The sequence below is a fragment of the Eleginops maclovinus genome, chromosome 5 (assembly GCF_036324505.1).
Source record: "Eleginops maclovinus isolate JMC-PN-2008 ecotype Puerto Natales chromosome 5, JC_Emac_rtc_rv5, whole genome shotgun sequence".
NCBI lineage: Eukaryota > Metazoa > Chordata > Actinopteri > Perciformes > Eleginopidae > Eleginops > Eleginops maclovinus.
This window is the reverse complement of record NC_086353.1, coordinates 7,424,374-7,444,314: the sequence shown is the minus strand read 5'-3', so window position 1 is coordinate 7,444,314 and position 19,941 is coordinate 7,424,374. Positions and strand designations below refer to the sequence as shown.

The window sequence follows — 19,941 nt, the reverse complement described above, 5'->3', positions numbered from 1 at the left end:
TACATGGATAGCTGTGAAATGTAAGAAATAATCCAAAGAAGTGTTAAATTCCTTTTAAGTCCTTCATGCGTCTTTATTTTATCGGTATCAAATTATAAAAACGTCAAAAAAACTGACTGAATCTGCTTTGTTCGTCTTGACTGATAGACAATGATTGTGCAGAAAACTGACATTATGAAATCAAGCAATATAAAGATGTCACATTTGGCTCTCAGGTGTTTGATATTTTTCCCTCCTTTTATCGCCCAAAATAATTGAAAGATTAAACAGCGAACTGCAACTGCGAATCCAAATAGGTGTAAGTAAATACAGCTTCTGAAAATAAATCCCAATATCAATTTGGTTGGCGGGAAAACAAATCCTGCAACAGTAAGAGTGCAACCAACATACATAAAGCAATTCATTTTATTAATTGTATTAAATGATGTAATAACACAGTTGGTTTCACCATGTTTTGCATTAATTTTCCTCCTTGATGTAAAAACTGTCTCACTTCCTGTTTGCTGGCTGCTGTTGGCTAAATTGACTCAGCAATAGCAGGGGTGTGTCCACATTGCAGCAGAGAAGAGATGAAGGGAATCCAAAGCAGCAAAATCACTCATTTCCTCCATCAACCCACAGTTCTCTACAGCAGCGCCTACTGTTAATCTGAATCAATCTAAAATATGAAGGGAATCAAGTTTCTTCATGTAGAAAATTGTATCAAAAACTAAAATAACCGCCTCGTGGTTTCCCTCAAGTTGCAGTTTACACCCATGTCGGTTCAACATGCCATCACTTCATATTTATAATTATTTTTTCTGTGAAAATTGTGTGAAATTGTCATAATAAGAGTTTTTCTCAAAAATGGGTTTGAGAGGTCGCAGTGACCTCGACCTTTGACACCCAAAGTCATCCTTGAGTTCAAGTGTGCTAAATTTAAATAAGAACCCTCAAGGCATTCCTGTTGTATTACGTCCATGAGAATAGCATATATGTACAAACATCCAGGAAAACAATATGCATAAATAAAGCTCAACAAAACCACACAAAGCCTATTGAAATGTGGTCATATATTTAAGATAAAAAAGAACACAAAATATTCAAGCATTTTTTTTTTGTTAAATTAGGACAGAATTTATTTATGTATACAACCATTAACAAAATAGTCTAGAACAAATTGTAAGTTCTATATGAGCCAATGTCTTTTTATTAAAAAAATAACACAAATTTCCATCAAACATGCCTGACTTGAGTTTGGACAGCTCCCACAGAACTGCAGCTGTCACACGACTCCCTCTAACTCAGTATAACTAAAGAGGAAGCGCTAAAGTGCTAAAACATTCAGAGGTATACGGAAGAACTTCATAAGAAAGTCATATGGTACAAACTGCATGCAATGACAAAGCAAAGCAAAAAATCAAATGAGGATGTAGATGTTTTTTTATTCAGCCTGCAGCAAGAAGATAAAAATACTTCTATTGCAAAAAAGGCACACAAGACGGACTGAAGTTGACATGCAGTCCCATTCAATACAGCAGTGCTGATTCCTTTACAGTACACATTAAGTGTGTGTGTGTGTGTGTGTGTGTGTGTGTGTGTGTGTGTGTGTGTGTGTGTGTGTGTGTGTGTGTGTGTGTGTGTGTGTGTGTGTTAGTGTGAGATAGAGGAAAAGCAGCACTGTCAGTGTGTCACTGATTCTTCCCTCCTAGAGGCAGAGATGTTTACTGCTCCTTCTTGTCTCCCTGTTTCTGCTGGTGCTTGTTGTACTGGCTGTCTGTCATCAGTAGCTTATCCCACCAGGTGAAGGTGGAGGCGTAGTTCCCAACGAAGTTCATGTGGTGGAAGTCGTGAAAGCGGGTACCGGCGTAGAATGGGATCAGATGGAGTGGGTTCATAGGGATGTCGTAACCACTGAGAGAAAGAGAGACAAAGGGGGTATTAATGTCTATTTGCTATTCATTTATACAAAAAAGAATGACCCTTTGTTCCTTTCTAAGATGTTAGGAGTCCATAGTTTCTATTTAAAGCATCCTTGCATCTTTTCAGGTAAGGCATACATTTGGTAATGCTCAAAAATGATGTTTTTGTAATGTTTGCCCTATACATGTGATGCATATATTTTAACACTTTAGCACTGCATATGTTCAACAATATGTGGTGTCTTATTCCTCTTATTACAGTATTAATTACTGTTGCACTTTTGGCTATTTCTTATGTGAAGTCAAAGAAATTCTGACTTTTGTTACTAGATTTGCTTTATTTTATAGGGCATAATTGCAAGAAAGCAAAAGAATTACAAAATAAAATGTGTTTGTACTTTATTAAGGCAAGTCTGCAGCATAAATGCAATGCTAAGTCTCTCATTTAAAAAAAAATATCAACTTATAATTTGTTTTAATAATAACTCTACCTAAAGGAGTAACCTTATTCTGTAAATCGACTGTATATGAAAGTAACATCTGGGATCTCTGTGGCCCTCTAGTGGCCAACATTATGCATTACTGACATTTCACAATTTTGCAGTTCATTCTCAAAATGTATTATAACCAGTGATGTGTCTCTTCAATGCTTAAAGTCAATGGTTGTTCCCTCTACTCATCATAGTCCTTAACCATCTAAAAGAGCTCTATTTCATCCTGCAGAAAGCACATGAAAGGACAGGATAAAAACACTAAATGGCGCAGAAAAAATGTCCTACCTGTGGACATCGATGGTCTCAAGCAGGCGGAAGGACACCCAGGCCCACAGCAGGAACACGTGGTTACAGAACATCATGATGCCGATGAAAAATCCTGCTCCCAGGATGAGAGTCTCAGCAGGATGAGCGTACTCTGCCTGCATGCCGAACGGAGCCTGAGGGACAGTGGAAGAATGTGATGAAGCGATATGCAGGTGAGTGTGTGTGAGGTCATTTTTTCTCATAGCCACAGCATCATTAATAAGTAACTGTTCAGTAAAGAGAATAACCAGAGTGGTGTGTTTGTGTTTATTTATCTTATCACTTCTGGTTTTACTCACAGTGAACTCATGGTGGACTTTGTGGATGTGCTTGTAGATCCTGCGGTGGTGCAGCAGGCGGTGCAGGAAGTAGTGCCAGGTGTCTTCAACGACAGCACAGCCGAAACACTGAGCCATGACGTACGGCCTGGAGGAAGAGACGAGGAAACAGAGGAGGGACAAACATTGACTGGTGTATAGATGTATAAACTGTTAACAACTCGAATTACCTTAATAACATATTATATAAATTATTATAATTTTTATTTTAAAGCAGTTTTACGTGCATGCATTTACTTTTGTAAAGCAAATTGATGAAGGTATGAGGAACACCTTTCCTATTTTAAGAAATACAATTATTACTGCTGGAGAGCTTTGTGTCATTAATTGTATATGCTTTGCAGAGCTACATTTCTGTCTTTTAACTGTACCATCATCATAGCAAGCACATGCATGGATTTAACATTTAACAAACTACTATGCTAAAACTCCAAATAAAACTGATGAACTCAGTGTACATGTGATAAAAACTATAACTGATGAACTCAGTGTACACGTGATAATAAGGCCACTAGGTATGTTTTTATTATACTTCTACTGACCAGCGAGGCATGGAGTCCCAGTCATAAGGGATGTTGAAGAACTCAGTGAAGTAGTAAGTCCCACAGATCAACGGCAGCTGGATACAGAAATGGTTGAACAGCAGCATCTTAAAACACCTCCACTGTTTCTCCCAGGTCTCTGGCTTGTCCTGCACAAAACAAACACACACACACAGAAGGTTAAATGGAAGGTATGTCATAAATACCTTTAAATTTAAAATAAAGACATAACCACTTGGAGTACCACCATTGCCTCTGAGATGTACATAAGTAGAAGAATGTAGCAGGAAATGGAAATACTCGCTCAAAATTGCACACAGTACAGTACTTCAGTAAATGTACTTTGTTAGTCCAGTCCACAAAAACTCCTTCAAACATAAATCCCACACAAACCTGTTGGATCTTGTATTTCTGCATGAAGGGCAAGAACTGGAAGAGGAATCCGGGGAGGCAGAACAGGAAGTAGATACACTCGTGGACGATGAGCGACCCCCAGGTGGCAATCTGGAACTTAGTGTAGTTGTCCATCATGTAGTCCCAGGCATGTTTCAAGGAGGGCTGGAGGGGGTTTTCTGGCAACACTGCATCCATGTACTCCACCGCCAGGTAGGCAGAGCTCAAGATGTGTGCCGTGCCGTTCACCTCCATGATGGACAATTCCAGATGACTGCAGGACAGGAGAGAAGACTGGGAAAGAGTAACACAGTGTTATATTAAAAGTATTAAAATACTTTAGTAAGAACACACTGAACACAACTCTCAGACAGGACGTATCATTACAGCTACAGGTGGACAGATAATATTATTCAGTCATGTGTGTGCAAATGTGTCTTCTAACAAGGATGAAACAGTGGAAGAAGTTTGTCATCTTTAACTTGGGAGTAAAAGTGACAATACTACAGCATCAACATACTCTGTTAAAAGTGTTTAAGTAAGTCTTTCTTAAGTAGAACAGTCTTAGCATCAAACTGTACTTTAAGTACAATTAATGTAAAATTAATATAGGATTTCGTGTTTCTTGTTGGATTGATTGGATTTGACCTCATAGAAAAGTGTGACATAAATCAATCTATGAAGTGCATAAATGTAAATGTCCTGTTCTTTGAGTGCTAGTTGGAACATGTGTCTACAAATATATAGAACATTTCAAATGATTGTTTTATAAACAAATGTAAGTATCAGATTTAACATGTTTGGCCCATATCTTAATCAGTGACTTGCACAACGGCTCATATCACAGTCATTAACCAATATATTGTATAACTGAATTATTACTAATATAAAAAGGGGTACTCAAGTAACTGGGTAACTCCAACTTGCAGTACTTAATGTTCTACTGTTAATATCTTGACGCTAAATAATGATGACACACTATGATATAACACAGTTGGATGCCTTATACAGTGTGCAAATCAAGGCTACAATAAATATATTTCAATCATAAATTCAACAAGAAAACATGTTAAATTACAACGCTAAGAGATTTACAATGCAAAAATGTAATGCAGCTCAATGAAACAAGCAGAGGAACTCTCAAAACAACGAAACATTTCGTTATATTTCCCCAGTATCACTTACAATGTTTCATGTTTATTAATGAACTGTGTGTTTCAGATTACAAAGCGAGCTTTGGTATTGTTATTACAACTCGCAAAATCTAGCTCTATATTTCGCTGCATTCTATAAAAAAAGATATGTGGTTAAACAAAAGCTGCTAATAAAGAAATAAGAACATCTTATTTGCAGCTTAAACGACGGTAAACTCACCTTTTCGCGGAACGTTCCGTCTACCTGAGGGTGAGGCGACCGGCCATAAGAAGTACAGTCACATCGAACAATCCGATTGGTTGAGAGGAGAGGAGACTGACGTCGAGGGGCCGAGCGGCTTCGCTGATTGGCCTGTGGCATGGACTGATGATAGTGAGACTGAATGTTTCTACAGCAACGGCCAATCAGAGACGAGCTCTGCTTTCATAACCTCTGCAGTGAATGGTTTGTATGGAGGAAGCGATGGTGTGAACTTTGAGTCATACATGTGTCTTCCGTCTTAAATTTACATTAGTACAATACTTTGTGAATCCAAAGTCAACTTTGGAAATGTTGTTGAGGTTTTTTGAGAGTCTTTAATTTATCTACATTTTAAATATAGCACACTTAGATGTTGTTTTTGTTGTTTTACAAAAGTTTCAAAAATTAAATGTTGTCTGATATGCATCTAAAGTTATCATATATCATGCTCCATTGTATTTTATAAGATGACAATTTGGCGAGTGGAAATGATTTATCTGCTGAAGACATACTGTCAAAGTATTAAAATAGTACTTAATATACAGTGCTCTAATAAGTATGTATTTTTATTTTATTTTAACCACAGCAAAACAATATTTAATTTGACAAAAGAAGTTCTAAATGTTGTCTTAATAAGGGCAGAATTGCAAGAACTTTAACTGAAATAAATAACTAATGGCAAGAACATAAAGTAAGATGTGTCTGACACTTACACAACACTGATGATGACATGTTACATATTGCAAATAAATAAATGACTGTATAGTTTTAAAAACATCACATAAAGCATAGTTTGATTTTCAACATTTTACTGATTTGGCAAAGTTTTAAAAACAGATAAATGTAATTTCACAGCTTTAAATACAAGAAGCATATTTATTAATGATAATATAAAAAAAGTAATGAAACATTTTCAAAGTCATTAGCCTACATGACATTCCTCAATACACTGACAAGAAAACAGCGATACCAGTTACTATTATAGCAATTTTTTCAATATAAGAGGAGCAGAAATAGAAACAGAAACTCAAGAGTAGGTTTGGTCACTTTCCAGAAAGAGAGAACACATTAGTTAAGTAGTAAAGAGAGACAGAAATGAACAGACATATTAAAATTGGCACATTCATAGTACGTCAGGGTGTGCAGTAGTTAATAGGGTTGCTACACCAAAATAGGGAGAGGGTACTGTTGAAGGATAGGAGGTTAGAGTTCAGGGAGCATGCAGTGAGTTCAGGCCGTTGTAGTGGTTACAACCACAGCAAAGATGGCTGCCATAAGACAGTAAAGCACTGATACATCCAACTGTTTTCATCTCAAACAGCTTCTCCCTCTGTCCATCCCTGTTTTTGGCAACATGAATGACTCTTCTCCTTTACCAGAAGAGTGGGGTTCAAGTCAAGTCTGTTTTTTTATAGTACAAATGTACATTCTCTCGCTTGCCACGTTCTGAATTCATGCGGGCTAACGCAAACGATCTGGACTCAAATATGTTTCTTTATCCCAAAACATCCACAGAGTCCAGCTGTACTCTGTCCAGTAACAGTACTCAAGGCATAACAAAGGGGAAGAAGAGGGAGGGCGGGAATTTTTTAGACATTCAGGCACTCTTGAACAGCCACACTGCAACACTGTAAAAAGGCCAGGTCAGACAGAGTGCGTTCATGCGGCGTCGGACCAGGCGTCACCACACAGAGACTCAGATGCACACAAACACGCACATGCTCACATGTGCAAGCAAAAGGAGCACCTTTAAATGCAAGCGCGCACACACACAAACACACACACACACTCACACACTTTTCATGATAGAAAAGAAGGAGAAACAAAGACTGTAGTCCCAAATGGTCCTTCTTTGCCTTCCTCTCCCATAGATTAGATCAGTGGTCTCTCTGTTAACATTACTAATGTTAAAATAACTTTGCAGTTATAGTAGCTTCATATCAGTAGTGTTTCAATGGCACTGCAGCAGAGATTCACACTGGTGTGTCCAGTCACCAGCGGCAGTCCTTCTAGGATGGGATTAAAACACGGGTTTGATTCCCCCCGTTTGTTACAGCTCCCCCTTTCAGGTTAGTGCAAAAAATCTTCATCGTCATCCTCAACAACAATAATCTTGTCATTTTCTTCATCTTCGTCAGTGCCTGTGCTAATGCTGCCCAACATAGAAGCATTGGCATCGTAGACAGATCCAAGATCAGTATTCAGCAGGAGAATATATTCTGCTCCGAATCAGTGGCAGGAGTAGAGAGCAGTCATAAGGGCTTGTCAATCACAGTCACTCCTGCGTTTACAAAAAAGATAGATTAACATGGAGAATCGAATCCCTTATATAAATGCCAAATACAGTTACTTTTGCTATTACTTTAAAAGAAGCAACATGATTCTCCTAGAAATTGATTAAACATAAATAATATTGAATTATGTTTCAACCTTTATCAAATGGGCATCTCACTGTAGTTTGGATACAACATATTAAGTTGTAATATGTTTTCAGCATGTTTTTATGTCTACACACCTGCATAACTGCGTCCTGTGCTCATGCAATTCGGCAGTAGTGTCCACTTGTCCGAGTTTGGGTTGTAAAACTCCACAGAGGCCAGATTACAGCTCCCGTCGTCTCCTCCCACCACATAAAGTACGTTGTTTACAGCACACATACCTGAAAACACACACACAGAATAAGGATAAGCAGCCATCCTACATTTCACACCCGAGGTTGTCTGGTGGACAGACCGTCTACTTTACCTGCGTTGCGTCGACACATGTTCATGTCAGCTACCTGCCTCCAGCTGTTAGAGGCCGGATCATAAACCTCGCAGCTCTTCCTCACCAGTGGGCCATCATGACCCCCAACAGCATACAGTAAACCTTTCAACACACCTACACCTGAGGAGACCATCAAACGCATTGTCACAATGTCAATGCCATTTGTATGGGTTATTCCCACAGATATGGTTTGTCTGTCTCCTAAAAGTCATCTTATAATATTGAACCACACACACACACACACACACACACACACACACACACACACACACACACACACACACACACACACACACACACACACACACACACACACACACACACACACACACACACACACACACACACACACACACACACACACACACACACACACACACACACACACACACACACACACCTGCTCCACTGCGTCTCGTGCCCATTTCTGCTATGTAGCTCCACGTGTTGCTTTTAGGGTTGTAAGATTCTACAGTACTTAGACATTGCCTGGTCGCACCATCATAACCTCCAACCGCATACAGGATCCCTGAAAGACACACACAAATCAGAGTGAGCGAGGCAATATGATTGAGAAAATAATAGAAGTACAATAAGGTAGGAGAAAAAAGTTTGTGAAAGTTCCTCACGCAAATTAGCCATCATGTTTACTTATTTGGTCCTACTTTTTGTCGACGTTACTTTGTTTGTCACATACCTGTTTCTCTTGGCTCCTTCTCTCTTCTATATTGTAACACAGTATAATGTTTAAAGCCAATTTCTGTCTCTATAAACTCTAGAAAGTTATGTGCTTTGCAGAAAAAGCATTTATTGCAGGACTACTGTATGGTTAATAGCATTCATGCCTGTAAAACTGAACTGGGGATGATATTCACCATTGACAACACCCACTCCTACACTGCTTCTTCGGGTACTCATGGGTAACACATGGAACCACTCATCTGTCTTCGCGTTGTACGCCTCGATTGTCGACAAACCTGCAAGCGCACACACACCCCATGTATGAAAGACACCATGAACACATATTATATAATTTCCTGTTAAAAAGCCTGTAGGGATGCACTGCCTTAACTGTCTGTCTCACAGAAATAAAATAAAAAATGTCACCCATCTGTACCTGTGCTGCCGTCAAAGCCCCCCACAGCGTACAGGAGTCCGTTGAGCACTGCGGCCCCGAGCGTGGATCGGCGGTCCTGCATGCTGCTCACACTCGTCCAGCGGTCCATCATCGGGTCGTAACAGTCGACCGTTCGCACACGCAAAGAACCGTTGAAACCACCAACTGCATACACACACCCACCCACATACACCACACCTAAAAGGAACAAGATTAGATAAGACAGAGAACAAATTTGGACACAGTTTAAGAGAAATAAACCTTTTGTGTGCATAGGAAAAGTGTATTTTATTTTAACTTTATTTCATGTGTCTGTTCAATGTATATTGCTTGAACCAAACCAAAGGTAAACCCACTAGGAAGCCTGAACACCGCTGCTCTAAACATAACCTGTTTTCTAATAACACTAGTAAAGTATCATGCAGCCTGTTTTTTTACTTAATATTCACAAATGGATGAGCACCGCCTGAATGTAACATTAGATTGGTGATTTAGGATGTTTAAGTTCTCTGAGGAAAGTGCATTCTTCAGAGAATCCAGCTTTATAACTGCATTTATGTTTATATTGTTAATATTGAAGGTTTCCTACCTGCTCTGCACCTCCTGGTTGGGAGCTCAGCCACCTGATACCATCGCTGCTCCTCAAAGTCGTAACATTCAACACTGCGGATGGCCTTGGGAGCCTGTCCTCCGACCACAACCATCACCTACACAGAAGAGAAACAACAGACCCATTACATGAAAAATGTCTTCATTATTTTAACTAAATAGTGGAGGAACTTAGTGGAGAGTGTACAGATACCTTAGGACAGCAGGCTGGAGTCCTCATGCGTGTGCGGGCCGTCTTCATCAGAGCTCTCTGGTCAGCGGGCAGCAGGTGGTACTTCATGGCTTCAATCAGGTAATCTTTACACGCACTGCTATTCTTTATCAGAGACTCCTCCTCGACACGCTAACACAAACAAAACAGTGAAAGAGGGGATTTTAAAAGGAGGGAGCTGAAGCTTTAGTAGACTAGATTTACTAACAAGGTAAAAGATTGTATACAAATGACTGGCTTTATCTCTTAAAAAGACACGTTATTTCTCCAGCTCATCCCTGTTTCAACAACAGCAGAACAAAACTAGTTGTACCACTGTAAACTGGATACGTAACAACATGTTGCTCAGTTGTCTGCTGCCTAGCACGGAGAGAGTGTAATCAACCTTCCTGGGTGTTGAAATTATTATGGCAGCAGCGATGGTTGCACTGAGGTAAAGAAGATAATTGTGATCAGGTCATAAGCTATAAATGTTACTGACAACACATAACCCTCACAGCTCTGTAGCTGAGAACTCATCTTTCTCCTATCATAGAATACCTGAGGGTGTTACTCTGCTATTAGGTCAGCAATAGTTTAATGTTCAGGATGTGTTTAAACATGTCTCTGTGGAAGTCACACGCCCACTTAATGACCATTACTGTGTTTTTAGTTCACTGGTTTAATCTGTAGAACTCCCTGTATCTAATGGTTAAACCTTAACCTGCTGCAGATTTGGATTAAGAGAAGTTAAAGGTCATTAAATACAGTATAAGGACAGATTTTCAAATCTCAGATGATTCCTACAATGTCTTACACTGTACATATGATATATTACTAAAAAATGTGTATATGAAATGACGCACATTTGATAGAAATATTTACATCAATATTACAAAAACATGTTCTGGCAGATGTTAAAAAGGTTCCAGTTTAGTTAGACCCGTTCTTAATCTCAGTTAAGACAGCAACACACAGAGCCACAGCAACATTGAATTTAAACTGAAATATTAAACCATAGAGATGCAGACACTCATACCTGCACCAGGTATTCTCTGGAGAGAAGCGGCAGGCGGACATGTTCCATCAGGTGAGCCAAATGTTCCTGCCGCACATCTTTATCGTGGTTTACCCAGGCTATCACCGCCTCAAACACCTGCACAGTAAAGTACCCACACTTTAAACACAGGCACAATCATTTGTTCGCGCTGTCCTCCCTATGTACAGCAGGTGCGTGGACATACAGTCCACAGCAGTGCAAGAAATACATATATTTCTCAAAATCCCTTTAGAACATTACAACAGAAAGGTATAAATGCATGAAAGAAAGTTACAGAGACGTTGCACTGGGCAGAGTGAATGTGTGTTTACCTTCTCCTCTGTGGGGATGGTGAGCTTGTCACTGGCGATCAGGCTGGACACTTGCTCCATGCCCAAATTGAGGAACTCTTCACTCCCAACCACCTCAGTGAAATGTTGCTCTGTCAGCAAAAGCATCAAATGAAAAAACTACCCTGTGACTACAGTTTAAAATAGCTTATATTTTGTCATTAATTAAACCTGTTCTCATTCTGTCTCACATCCTCCAGGACACACACAAAATCATTTTAGTGTAGAGCACACACGCATATGAAAGTAAAGATTAAGCATACACACACCTGCGTAGGTGTTGGCCTGTGTGAGGAGCTGAGAGCAGGCGTGGAGGTCAGCGAAGGCTCGAATACCCAGACAGTTAGAGGGATGAAGCTGAGAGCTCAGGAACTCACAACAAGCCTTCTTCACCTCGTTGAGCTGGAGCAGGCCGGCGGCGGGTAGCAATGCCTGTCAAACACACAAACAGAATAACCTGTATAAAAGGGGTACTTCAGGGACTAAACAATGCATATGATCACAGGTTAAATCACCCAAAATAACCTGCGTGTTACTGCTTCAGTTGAGTGAGAATAAGAACTTCTTCACTCAAGACTTCTCCAAAAAGCATTCTGTTTAGTTTTAATTTTTGTATTTGTTCAAACAGAGTGGATGTCCCAGTACGCAGGGCAGGAGTTTAACATTAGATAAAAAAATAATTTAAAAGGTGTTTTACACATGATCAATTAAAACAATACACTTCTAATCTGCAGTGATTGTTTGTAGTGATCTGATTGTTCCCGAATCTCAGCAGCATCAGTGTGATCATGAAGAATCCTTGTTTCAGGGTTTACTGTGTGCTGAAAGAAGCTGATAACTAGACCCTGGAAGTACTTTTTTTCCCTATATTCTTGTGCAAGGAAAATATTTTTAATACAAAATTAAAGACACAAGAGGAAGTTAAGTTAATTATTGTGTAATTTTGTTTACTGAAGACTTGGGTTAGGGTTAGTTGATTGATTAGTTACTGATTGATACCCTGTTTATATTCTATGATCCATCCCGCTTGCCTGATTTGGTGTGTTGAATATATTGCACATTTTCACTTTGTTTGCACCTCATTGTACTGTGTACACTGTTGTATTGTGTGGGTGACGGTGGCTGCGAGGTAGTGCGGTCGTGTTTCAACCAGAAGGTTGTGGGTTCGGTCCCTAGCAGTCAACATGTCGATGTATCCTTGGGATACCTAATTCCGATTTGCTCCTGATGGCATGGCCAACGGTTTATGAATGTGTGTGAAAGGTAGTTATCTAGAGCAAAAAGTGTACTGCTCTGTATGAATGGGTGTGAATGGGGTGAATGACATGTAGTATGTAAAGCGCTTTGAGGGGTCGATAAGAGTGGATAAAGCGCTATATAAGTCAATTTACTATATTTAGGCTATACTATACTAGCAATCTTTCCACTATGTATTAGCAGCTGCTCATTTCCCTATGGATAAATAAAGTTTTATCTTATCTTATTATTCATTAAAGTGGATTGATCTGTGTTCAAACAGGATGTTGGGACAGGACATAGAACAGTTAGGAATCAATCGGAAATTGCTAACCAACGAGCACTGTTATCAGTTATGGAAAAATTCAGCTTCATTAAATAGGATTTGAAATAAGCAATAACAACTTCATAAGTGGGATGTTTTCGTTATTAAGTAACCACTGAAGATTCATAATTTTCATTAGAAGTTAGAAGTTCTGCTGTAGTTTCTATTACCCACTAGCTCCATCTCAGCTCGGGTTTAAAAGAACCCAGACTAACCCAGCAAGGATTAATTTTAGAAAAATGTAATCCCTTAGCCTTCCTATGTAAAATAATAATATCTTTAATATGAGTGTGTGTGCAACAACTAACTGACAAAAATACTGCTATATAAACTGCTGGATTTTCATTGCCAGTGTAAAAATCTGTTGTAACAGGATGTATGGATTCAGTGCGAATCAATGCATGTATTTGTGTTTACCTGCACGTTATCCTCCGTGACCTGTATCTCTGCGGTGTAGATGTAGTCCACCAGCAGGCCCAGAGTCCAGCCGTCCATCTCCTTAATCCTCACTCGTTTCGCCCGGCTCTCTGCCATCTCACCTGTCGGTACACTTGTGTTAGACATACAATACCACACATGACATAACAAAAAAAAACAGTCACTGAAAAAGGATGCAAAGATCATTCCATATGAATGAAAGTGAGTCCTCACCTGTAAACATGGCGTGGAAGTAAGGGCTCCCAGCAGCAAGCACCACCCTGTGAGCAGCGATCTCTACATCCTCTGCCACTATGGTCACATCACACAACAAGCTCTGGCTGTATGGGCATGTAAGGTAAGAGATGGAGTAGCAAGAGGTTAGAATACAAGTCTTAAAAGGTGGTTACCTGAATGAGACAAAGACCTGGAGAGATAGTTAGCATCACCTGCGCAGCTCATTCATGACTTTGAACGCCTTCCTCATGTGCCGGGGGTTCAGAGTGACGGGACCCTGCCTCTCGATGCCCTCTTCCTTGTCCAGAGAGTGTGGACAAAGTCTGGTGCACCTGAGAAGGACACACATAAGGCAGACATGAGAGGTAGTTGACACACAGAGAAATTGTGTCTACAGCACTCCTTTTCTAGAAAAACAGAACCTGTTCCCAGCATTTATGTGAGTCAGTTGGTTTAGTAAATGCTTTAAGAGGGCTCAGTATAATGTAATATATAATGTTTAAGATAATGTGTTCTGATGAAGGAACCCTAACCCTCTGCAAGACAGATTAATCAATTGCCTATCTAATTTACACATAATTGGGGCCTGAATGATAAACCAGCCTTATCTTAATCAAGTGGCCGCTAACTGTAACCCCCAATGTTTAGATGCTGCAAACCTACCACATTAAATTACAAACATCAGTAACTAATAGATCATACTGGATCAAAGAAGTATTCTGATTTTTTACTGTAAAATGATCTACTGCGACTAAAAGTCCATCATGGAAAATCCTACTGGAGTGATACAGGAATATTTCCAGCAAAATGTACTTAAAGGATCAAAAGTACAATAAGGTCAGATTTATTATTATTTATTGCATTATTTCCTATTGTTACTGTTTTCTACTGTTATAAACTAGCATCAAAATCTTTTTTTAATACAATATGCAACAGTTCTTATTGTCAAAACAAATAGGTCATATAATTAAACAATGATTATTAATTTGTTCATTACTATAATGTTGCAGCTGGTAAAGGTGATGATTATTTTGTACAATATGTACTGCAGGAGATGGTGAATTCCACCAAGGGATTAATACAGTTTTTCTTAATTCATAATAAAAAAACATAATACATTTTTTGTTGATTATATTTTGTATTATTAGTCTGATTCTGAATTGTGATAGTAACTAAAGCTGTCAGATAAATGTAATGAAATACAATTTTGAATATTTGACTCAAATAAAGTACACAATCATCAAAAGTTTTACAATTCTTGAGTAAATGAATTCAGCAACTATCCAACACTGGTCATAACAACCAAAATCCCACAGACCTGTAGCTACTACACTTTGTTGTAATACAGGACAAAGAGAAATGATTCAAGTAGCCTAAATTCAAAGAACTCAAATTCATAAAACATTCTTTAATCTCCACCACAGTTCAGCAAACACTAATGGCCTCTCCCTTTCATAATAAAACGTCTTATAATCATGCTGCTAATGGCACAATCACGTGGCCCATGTTTTCTGTCACAAACACACCCACACACACATGGCAACATGTTAACACACATGCCATAAACAAGGAACACCTCGGTAATAATCCCAACAAATCCCAACATTAAACCACGAACACACATCCAGCCTCCTGGTGCAGCGGGCAGGCTAGGCATCAGTCCCCGGGAATCAGTGACTGTCCCCCCGGTCAGCGAGCAGCCACACCGGCTGGCCGCTGTCTCTGTCAATGCGGCACCATCAGTCAAGCAGCCACTGGGAAACGTCAACACACACACACACACAGATATTTTAGCACTTACAGTGGATGACTGTCCATGATTCCGTTGTTTTTCAGAGGCTGAAAACTTGGCCCAGCGGCATGCACCATTCCATATCCACAATATCGTCTTTAGTGGGTCTAAATTCAAGCTTGAATCGCGGCGAACAGCTGTCCAGAGGCGGGGAGACGGGCTGACGGCAGCCCCATTAATTCAGCCCGTTGCCCAACATACACAGCCAGACTGCGGTGACACTCTGTAACAAACACGTTGCGATTACACCCGGCTGTTGTAGCCTGCAGTCTGCTTCTCCTGTCGGCTCCCACAGGGGAAATAACACGCAGGAAGGGAGCCGGCCAGCAGCGTCAAAATGTGGTTAACTGTGTGTGATTTTTCCCCTTCTTCCCCTCCTGGGTGTATATGGGTGCGAAGAGGCGGACGGACAAGGCTACCTGTTATTTTCCAATCGCTGATTAAAACGCACAAACAAGGACATGTCGGCAAAGACGGTCCTCTGAGCAGTCAAGGCGGCCTGCAAGAAAGCACTGTCTCCCTCTAGCTGTGGAAGACTGCCCGGGGAACAGGCTCATAATAATAATAATAAAATTAATAACTAAAATAAAAACTTGATTTGTAAAGCACCTTTCGTACAAGAAATGCAGCACAAAACCTTTGATAGTACTTTGACATACAATAATCAAAATGCCATAAATTATGGAAAATACCATTAAAACAAATGCCAATTTGATAATAAGATATAATATGAAATATAACAAAATTGAATGCATAACATGTGGAAAATAACACCAACCTAAGGTAAAAATATTAAAATCAGTAGGCCTACCCATATTTGCAGCATGCACATATTCCTTAATAAACACTGCAGCAGCCATTTGTTTCTTTTCCATTTTTTTTCTACACCATTTACCAATCTAGTAACATGAAGACTTACTGTGAATAGATAATAGTCAAAAACCTTGACAATTGACACAAATTATGTCTATGCAAGTGAAAATGTTTGCAATTTATTTTTTACAACTGGTCTCTTTTCATTATCTCATACTTTCGACAGCACAGATCTATGACATATCTTTCACTAAGTTACTGCATATATTGATATCTTTAATCTATAATTGTGATTAGCTCAACATTTCTGTTTTTAAGTTGGTCAACATTTTGACTTTGTGGCAACATGATTTTTTGTGTTTTTGAATTTAGAGAGACTCTTACTTTATTTCATGGCTGAAATGCCTTTCCATGAGACAAATCTTAGACTAGAGAATGTATATTTAGGGTTTTCACAATTACAGCTGATTGAGTTCCATCTCAATAAAAGATAGTATGTAAAGAAAGTAAGCACATCATTAGTAATGCAAATGCCGTGATAAACCAACGGTTCCCTTGTCTGTTCACGTGGAGACCACAGACCCGTTTTACAAGAATCTTTGTCCCTGCAGCCCATCTGTGCAGCTCAGCGTCTGGTTGCAGCGTCGGTGGACAGGCTTTAAGTGTGAGGCTGTGGAGAACAAGTCTGTTGGGGTGTGAAGGCGCTGAATAGAGACACAGGCTGTCAGGAGCCCCAGTCATGGCTTTCTGAAGTCATTTCTCTGTCATCATTACAGAAGCCGGCATCATGATTTTTAATCTTGAGAAGTCCTTGTTTCTTACACTTTCATAATGGTTTACAGACTCAACAAAGCTCTTCTAGAGCCACAACGCATTAAACCGTGTATTGAGAGTACTGCTCTTTATGAACTGTGTACAATTGGTTGAATTAAGTCCTTGATTAACAAGTCCCATGTGAAATATTATTTGTTTATTCCAAAACCTTTAGATATTCAGTTTGACATGATATAAACAGAGAAAAGCATATGATATGAAAAATCCCTTTAGCTATTACACGATAGTTATCATAATAGTAAGTGATTATTTTTCTGTTGATAAACTTAATGTGTGCTCTAAATGGAAGGACCATTTACATTCTATTTTCAAACACAAACAAATGCAGTAACTGTATAAAGAAACACATAACTAAGACTTAAGTCCAGAGTCAAAATACTAAGAGATTTTATTTTTACAGTAAAAAGTCAGAAACAGAAATATTTACATAAATCAAAATACTGGAAAAAAAAGTTGACAAAACTAAAATTCTATGTATCTATATATGTTGTGATTTTCCGAACAGCCGGGCAGTGACAGCAAACAGTTCCTTGGTTTTCTCGTAGGTTGACACTTGACAGCAGGCCTGACGTGGCATACACGGTGTTCTCTTCACATGAGCGTTTACTTCAAATAAAGTTTGTTACCACAAAACGGCTGTAGCTCACTTTCGGGTCAAAGTTCAACATCAACTTCTGGGAATGAAAAAACTTAAATCAACAGAGGACATATGTGATCGCCCAAATGGTGTGTTAATTTGGTTTTAAAGGGGCCGGCGGCAGACTTGCAGAGGCCTGCTCCAGAAAGGCCAGCGGTCCGGGGGGAGGAAGGTCGGAGGGTTTGCGCTGCTGAACGCTCACATCCTCGAGCACTTGCTGCCAGTGGTGCAGCTTGGACAAGTGTTTCTGAACCAGCAACTCTTTCCTCTGAAGCTCATTACGTAACTCTGACACATCCTGGAGTGAGAAAAAATATATATGTGAGAAGAGAGAAGGCGCAGTCACAAATGGAGACAAATAAAAAAATACCATAACACTGACAGCATATCACAAATGCCAGTTCTAAGAAATAAAGGCAATCCTGTTGAAGCCTGGATACACAATAAATGTTTGAGTTTTGGACCCAAAAAGTTTGTTTTGTGCTTAAAACAGATAATGTAGGGATCAATGCCAAAGAAAAACTAAATCAATGAAAGGAAAACAGACACGAAAACGAATGGATCAGAGATGGAGACAACAACTTAAACAAGCTTGAACAAGAAATAACAATGTGCATATATCAGAATAATAATTTACCTCTTTCACAACCTGCTCTGGTTTCTGCACAGACAACTGAAGCCTTTTCTGTAAGAAGAAGCACTCTGTCTGTCGAGCCACATCCAGGAACTTCTGTATGCATTGGTCAACACCTGCAAAGAAAAGACAAATATATGTATTAATATACAGAAACAATATGAGATAAACTACCATTTACAAAAATAAAAATGAAGGCTTCACTCACCAGTTCGAATCTCCTCCTGGTCAGTTCCATTAACATAGTCTTGGCTTACTAAAGATGCAAAACATGCCTAGAGAGTAAACACAGAGAGAACAACATGAGGACATTTGTTTTTGATGTTTTGCCCTTTAGTCCCTGACTTGTAGAATAAGGATGACCCCAAGCAGATCCTGTAGGAGAATTGTTGGTTTGACATGAGAACCGGTTGCCCCTTGAATGATAACAGTTTTCTTTTGAAGGAAATTGGGAAGAGAAACATACATGTTCCCAGAGCTCATATGCCAGCCAGTCTGGACTATAGTAAAATTGTGTGTGGGATATTCAATATATAATGACCTAACCTGGTCTCAATAATACATTAAACCAAGCAAATTATTTATTAATTTGACTTAATAGAGTACATTGCTAGAGCTGGATTGACATCTTAACATCTTATGATGTTCACCGATTGATGAACATGTCAAAACCACGGACATACTAAATCTGCCGTAACTGACTCTACTTTTCTGGAAAGTCTTTTTACAAGACTTTTAAACCTGGCTCAAGTTCTCACCAGAAAAGACCAGGTGAAAAAAGCGTTTATGTACAGATTACATTTTGAGCACGGTTCTTACAGAGGGGAATATCTGAGCAGCCAAAATGCTGTGTTCAAGAGCAGGTATTCAGTGTCATGGTACCACTTGTGAAAATCAGGTGGAAAAGACTTCAAGGGAACACACTATTCCAAAGATTATTAAATGTAAATTTAAATCTAGACACTTTTCTGGCTTGTGAGTTAAGCAGATATAGCTGCCACTTTAGAAGCAGTTGGCTGAATGGGGTGGACTTGAGTAGAAGCGAACCCTCTTTTCTACTTTTAAATATCATATTTATGTATACATGAATCCATCAAAAGCAGTAATTATATTGAGTAGATAATCCTGTTGAAAGAAGCCCCAAAATGAGAGAGATTGTGTGACACCAGCAATGAAATACAACGTTACATCTTGACAGGCTAAATGAGCTAACAACAGTTAGCACACACAGCTCACGGAAGCTAGCATAATAGCCTCTTACCTCGAAGGAAGCCTCCAGTTCATCCACCAGCGTGTTGTTCCCCGGGGCTCTGGCAACAGTGCCAGGAAAGCCTGGCTGGCCCGGTCCACCGGGACCCCCGACGGGATGAGCACCGGGCGGCTGCTGACCAGAAAACATCCCACTCATGGACGACGCCATCTTCTGCCTGCCCACTCTGCACATGCGCAGTGAGGTGGATGTCTGCACGCGCTGTCACAGATGTTTCTCTGTACCCTCTCTGGCAAAAAGTAGGTGGAAAACCCTGTTTTCAAAAATGTTTGTTGGTGTAAGGTTGTTTTAACGGTTTGATTGGTT

At 39.5% G+C, this 19,941-nt stretch overlaps 3 protein-coding genes across 4 annotated transcripts; all 3 read right to left on the bottom strand.

Annotated features, from left to right (window-relative positions):
• Positions 1–1,159: 1,159 nt before the first annotated feature.
• Positions 1,160–5,405, bottom strand: msmo1 (methylsterol monooxygenase 1). The gene is made up of 6 exons (XM_063883036.1): positions 5,349–5,405; positions 3,975–4,268; positions 3,582–3,730; positions 3,001–3,127; positions 2,681–2,835; positions 1,160–1,893 (listed from the first exon to the last, which is right to left on the bottom strand). Exons 2-6 carry the CDS (start codon positions 4,227–4,229, stop codon positions 1,704–1,706), a joined length of 876 nt encoding a protein of 291 aa, XP_063739106.1. The 5' UTR covers positions 4,230–4,268; positions 5,349–5,405; the 3' UTR covers positions 1,160–1,703.
• A 756-nt stretch (positions 5,406–6,161) lies between these two features.
• On the bottom strand, positions 6,162–15,969 carry klhl2 (kelch-like family member 2). 2 transcript variants are annotated; one of them, XM_063884756.1, is made up of 16 exons: positions 15,867–15,969; positions 15,457–15,670; positions 13,868–13,987; positions 13,653–13,759; positions 13,419–13,540; positions 11,710–11,872; positions 11,423–11,532; positions 11,091–11,207; positions 10,055–10,204; positions 9,842–9,959; positions 9,253–9,450; positions 9,011–9,112; positions 8,536–8,664; positions 8,115–8,255; positions 7,885–8,028; positions 6,162–7,650 (listed from the first exon to the last, which is right to left on the bottom strand). In XM_063884756.1, exons 2-16 carry the CDS (start codon positions 15,522–15,524, stop codon positions 7,622–7,624), a joined length of 1,818 nt encoding a protein of 605 aa, XP_063740826.1. In that variant the 5' UTR covers positions 15,525–15,670; positions 15,867–15,969; the 3' UTR covers positions 6,162–7,621. The 2 variants fall into 2 exon arrangements, with proteins under 2 accessions (XP_063740826.1, XP_063740825.1); XM_063884755.1 differs by having other exon boundaries at positions 15,457–15,933.
• A 1,495-nt stretch (positions 15,970–17,464) lies between these two features.
• med28 (mediator complex subunit 28) lies at positions 17,465–19,849 on the bottom strand. The gene is made up of 4 exons (XM_063883106.1): positions 19,627–19,849; positions 18,574–18,640; positions 18,369–18,481; positions 17,465–18,029 (listed from the first exon to the last, which is right to left on the bottom strand). Exons 1-4 carry the CDS (start codon positions 19,807–19,809, stop codon positions 17,826–17,828), a joined length of 567 nt encoding a protein of 188 aa, XP_063739176.1. The 5' UTR covers positions 19,810–19,849; the 3' UTR covers positions 17,465–17,825.
• Between the last annotated feature and the right edge of the window lie 92 nt (positions 19,850–19,941).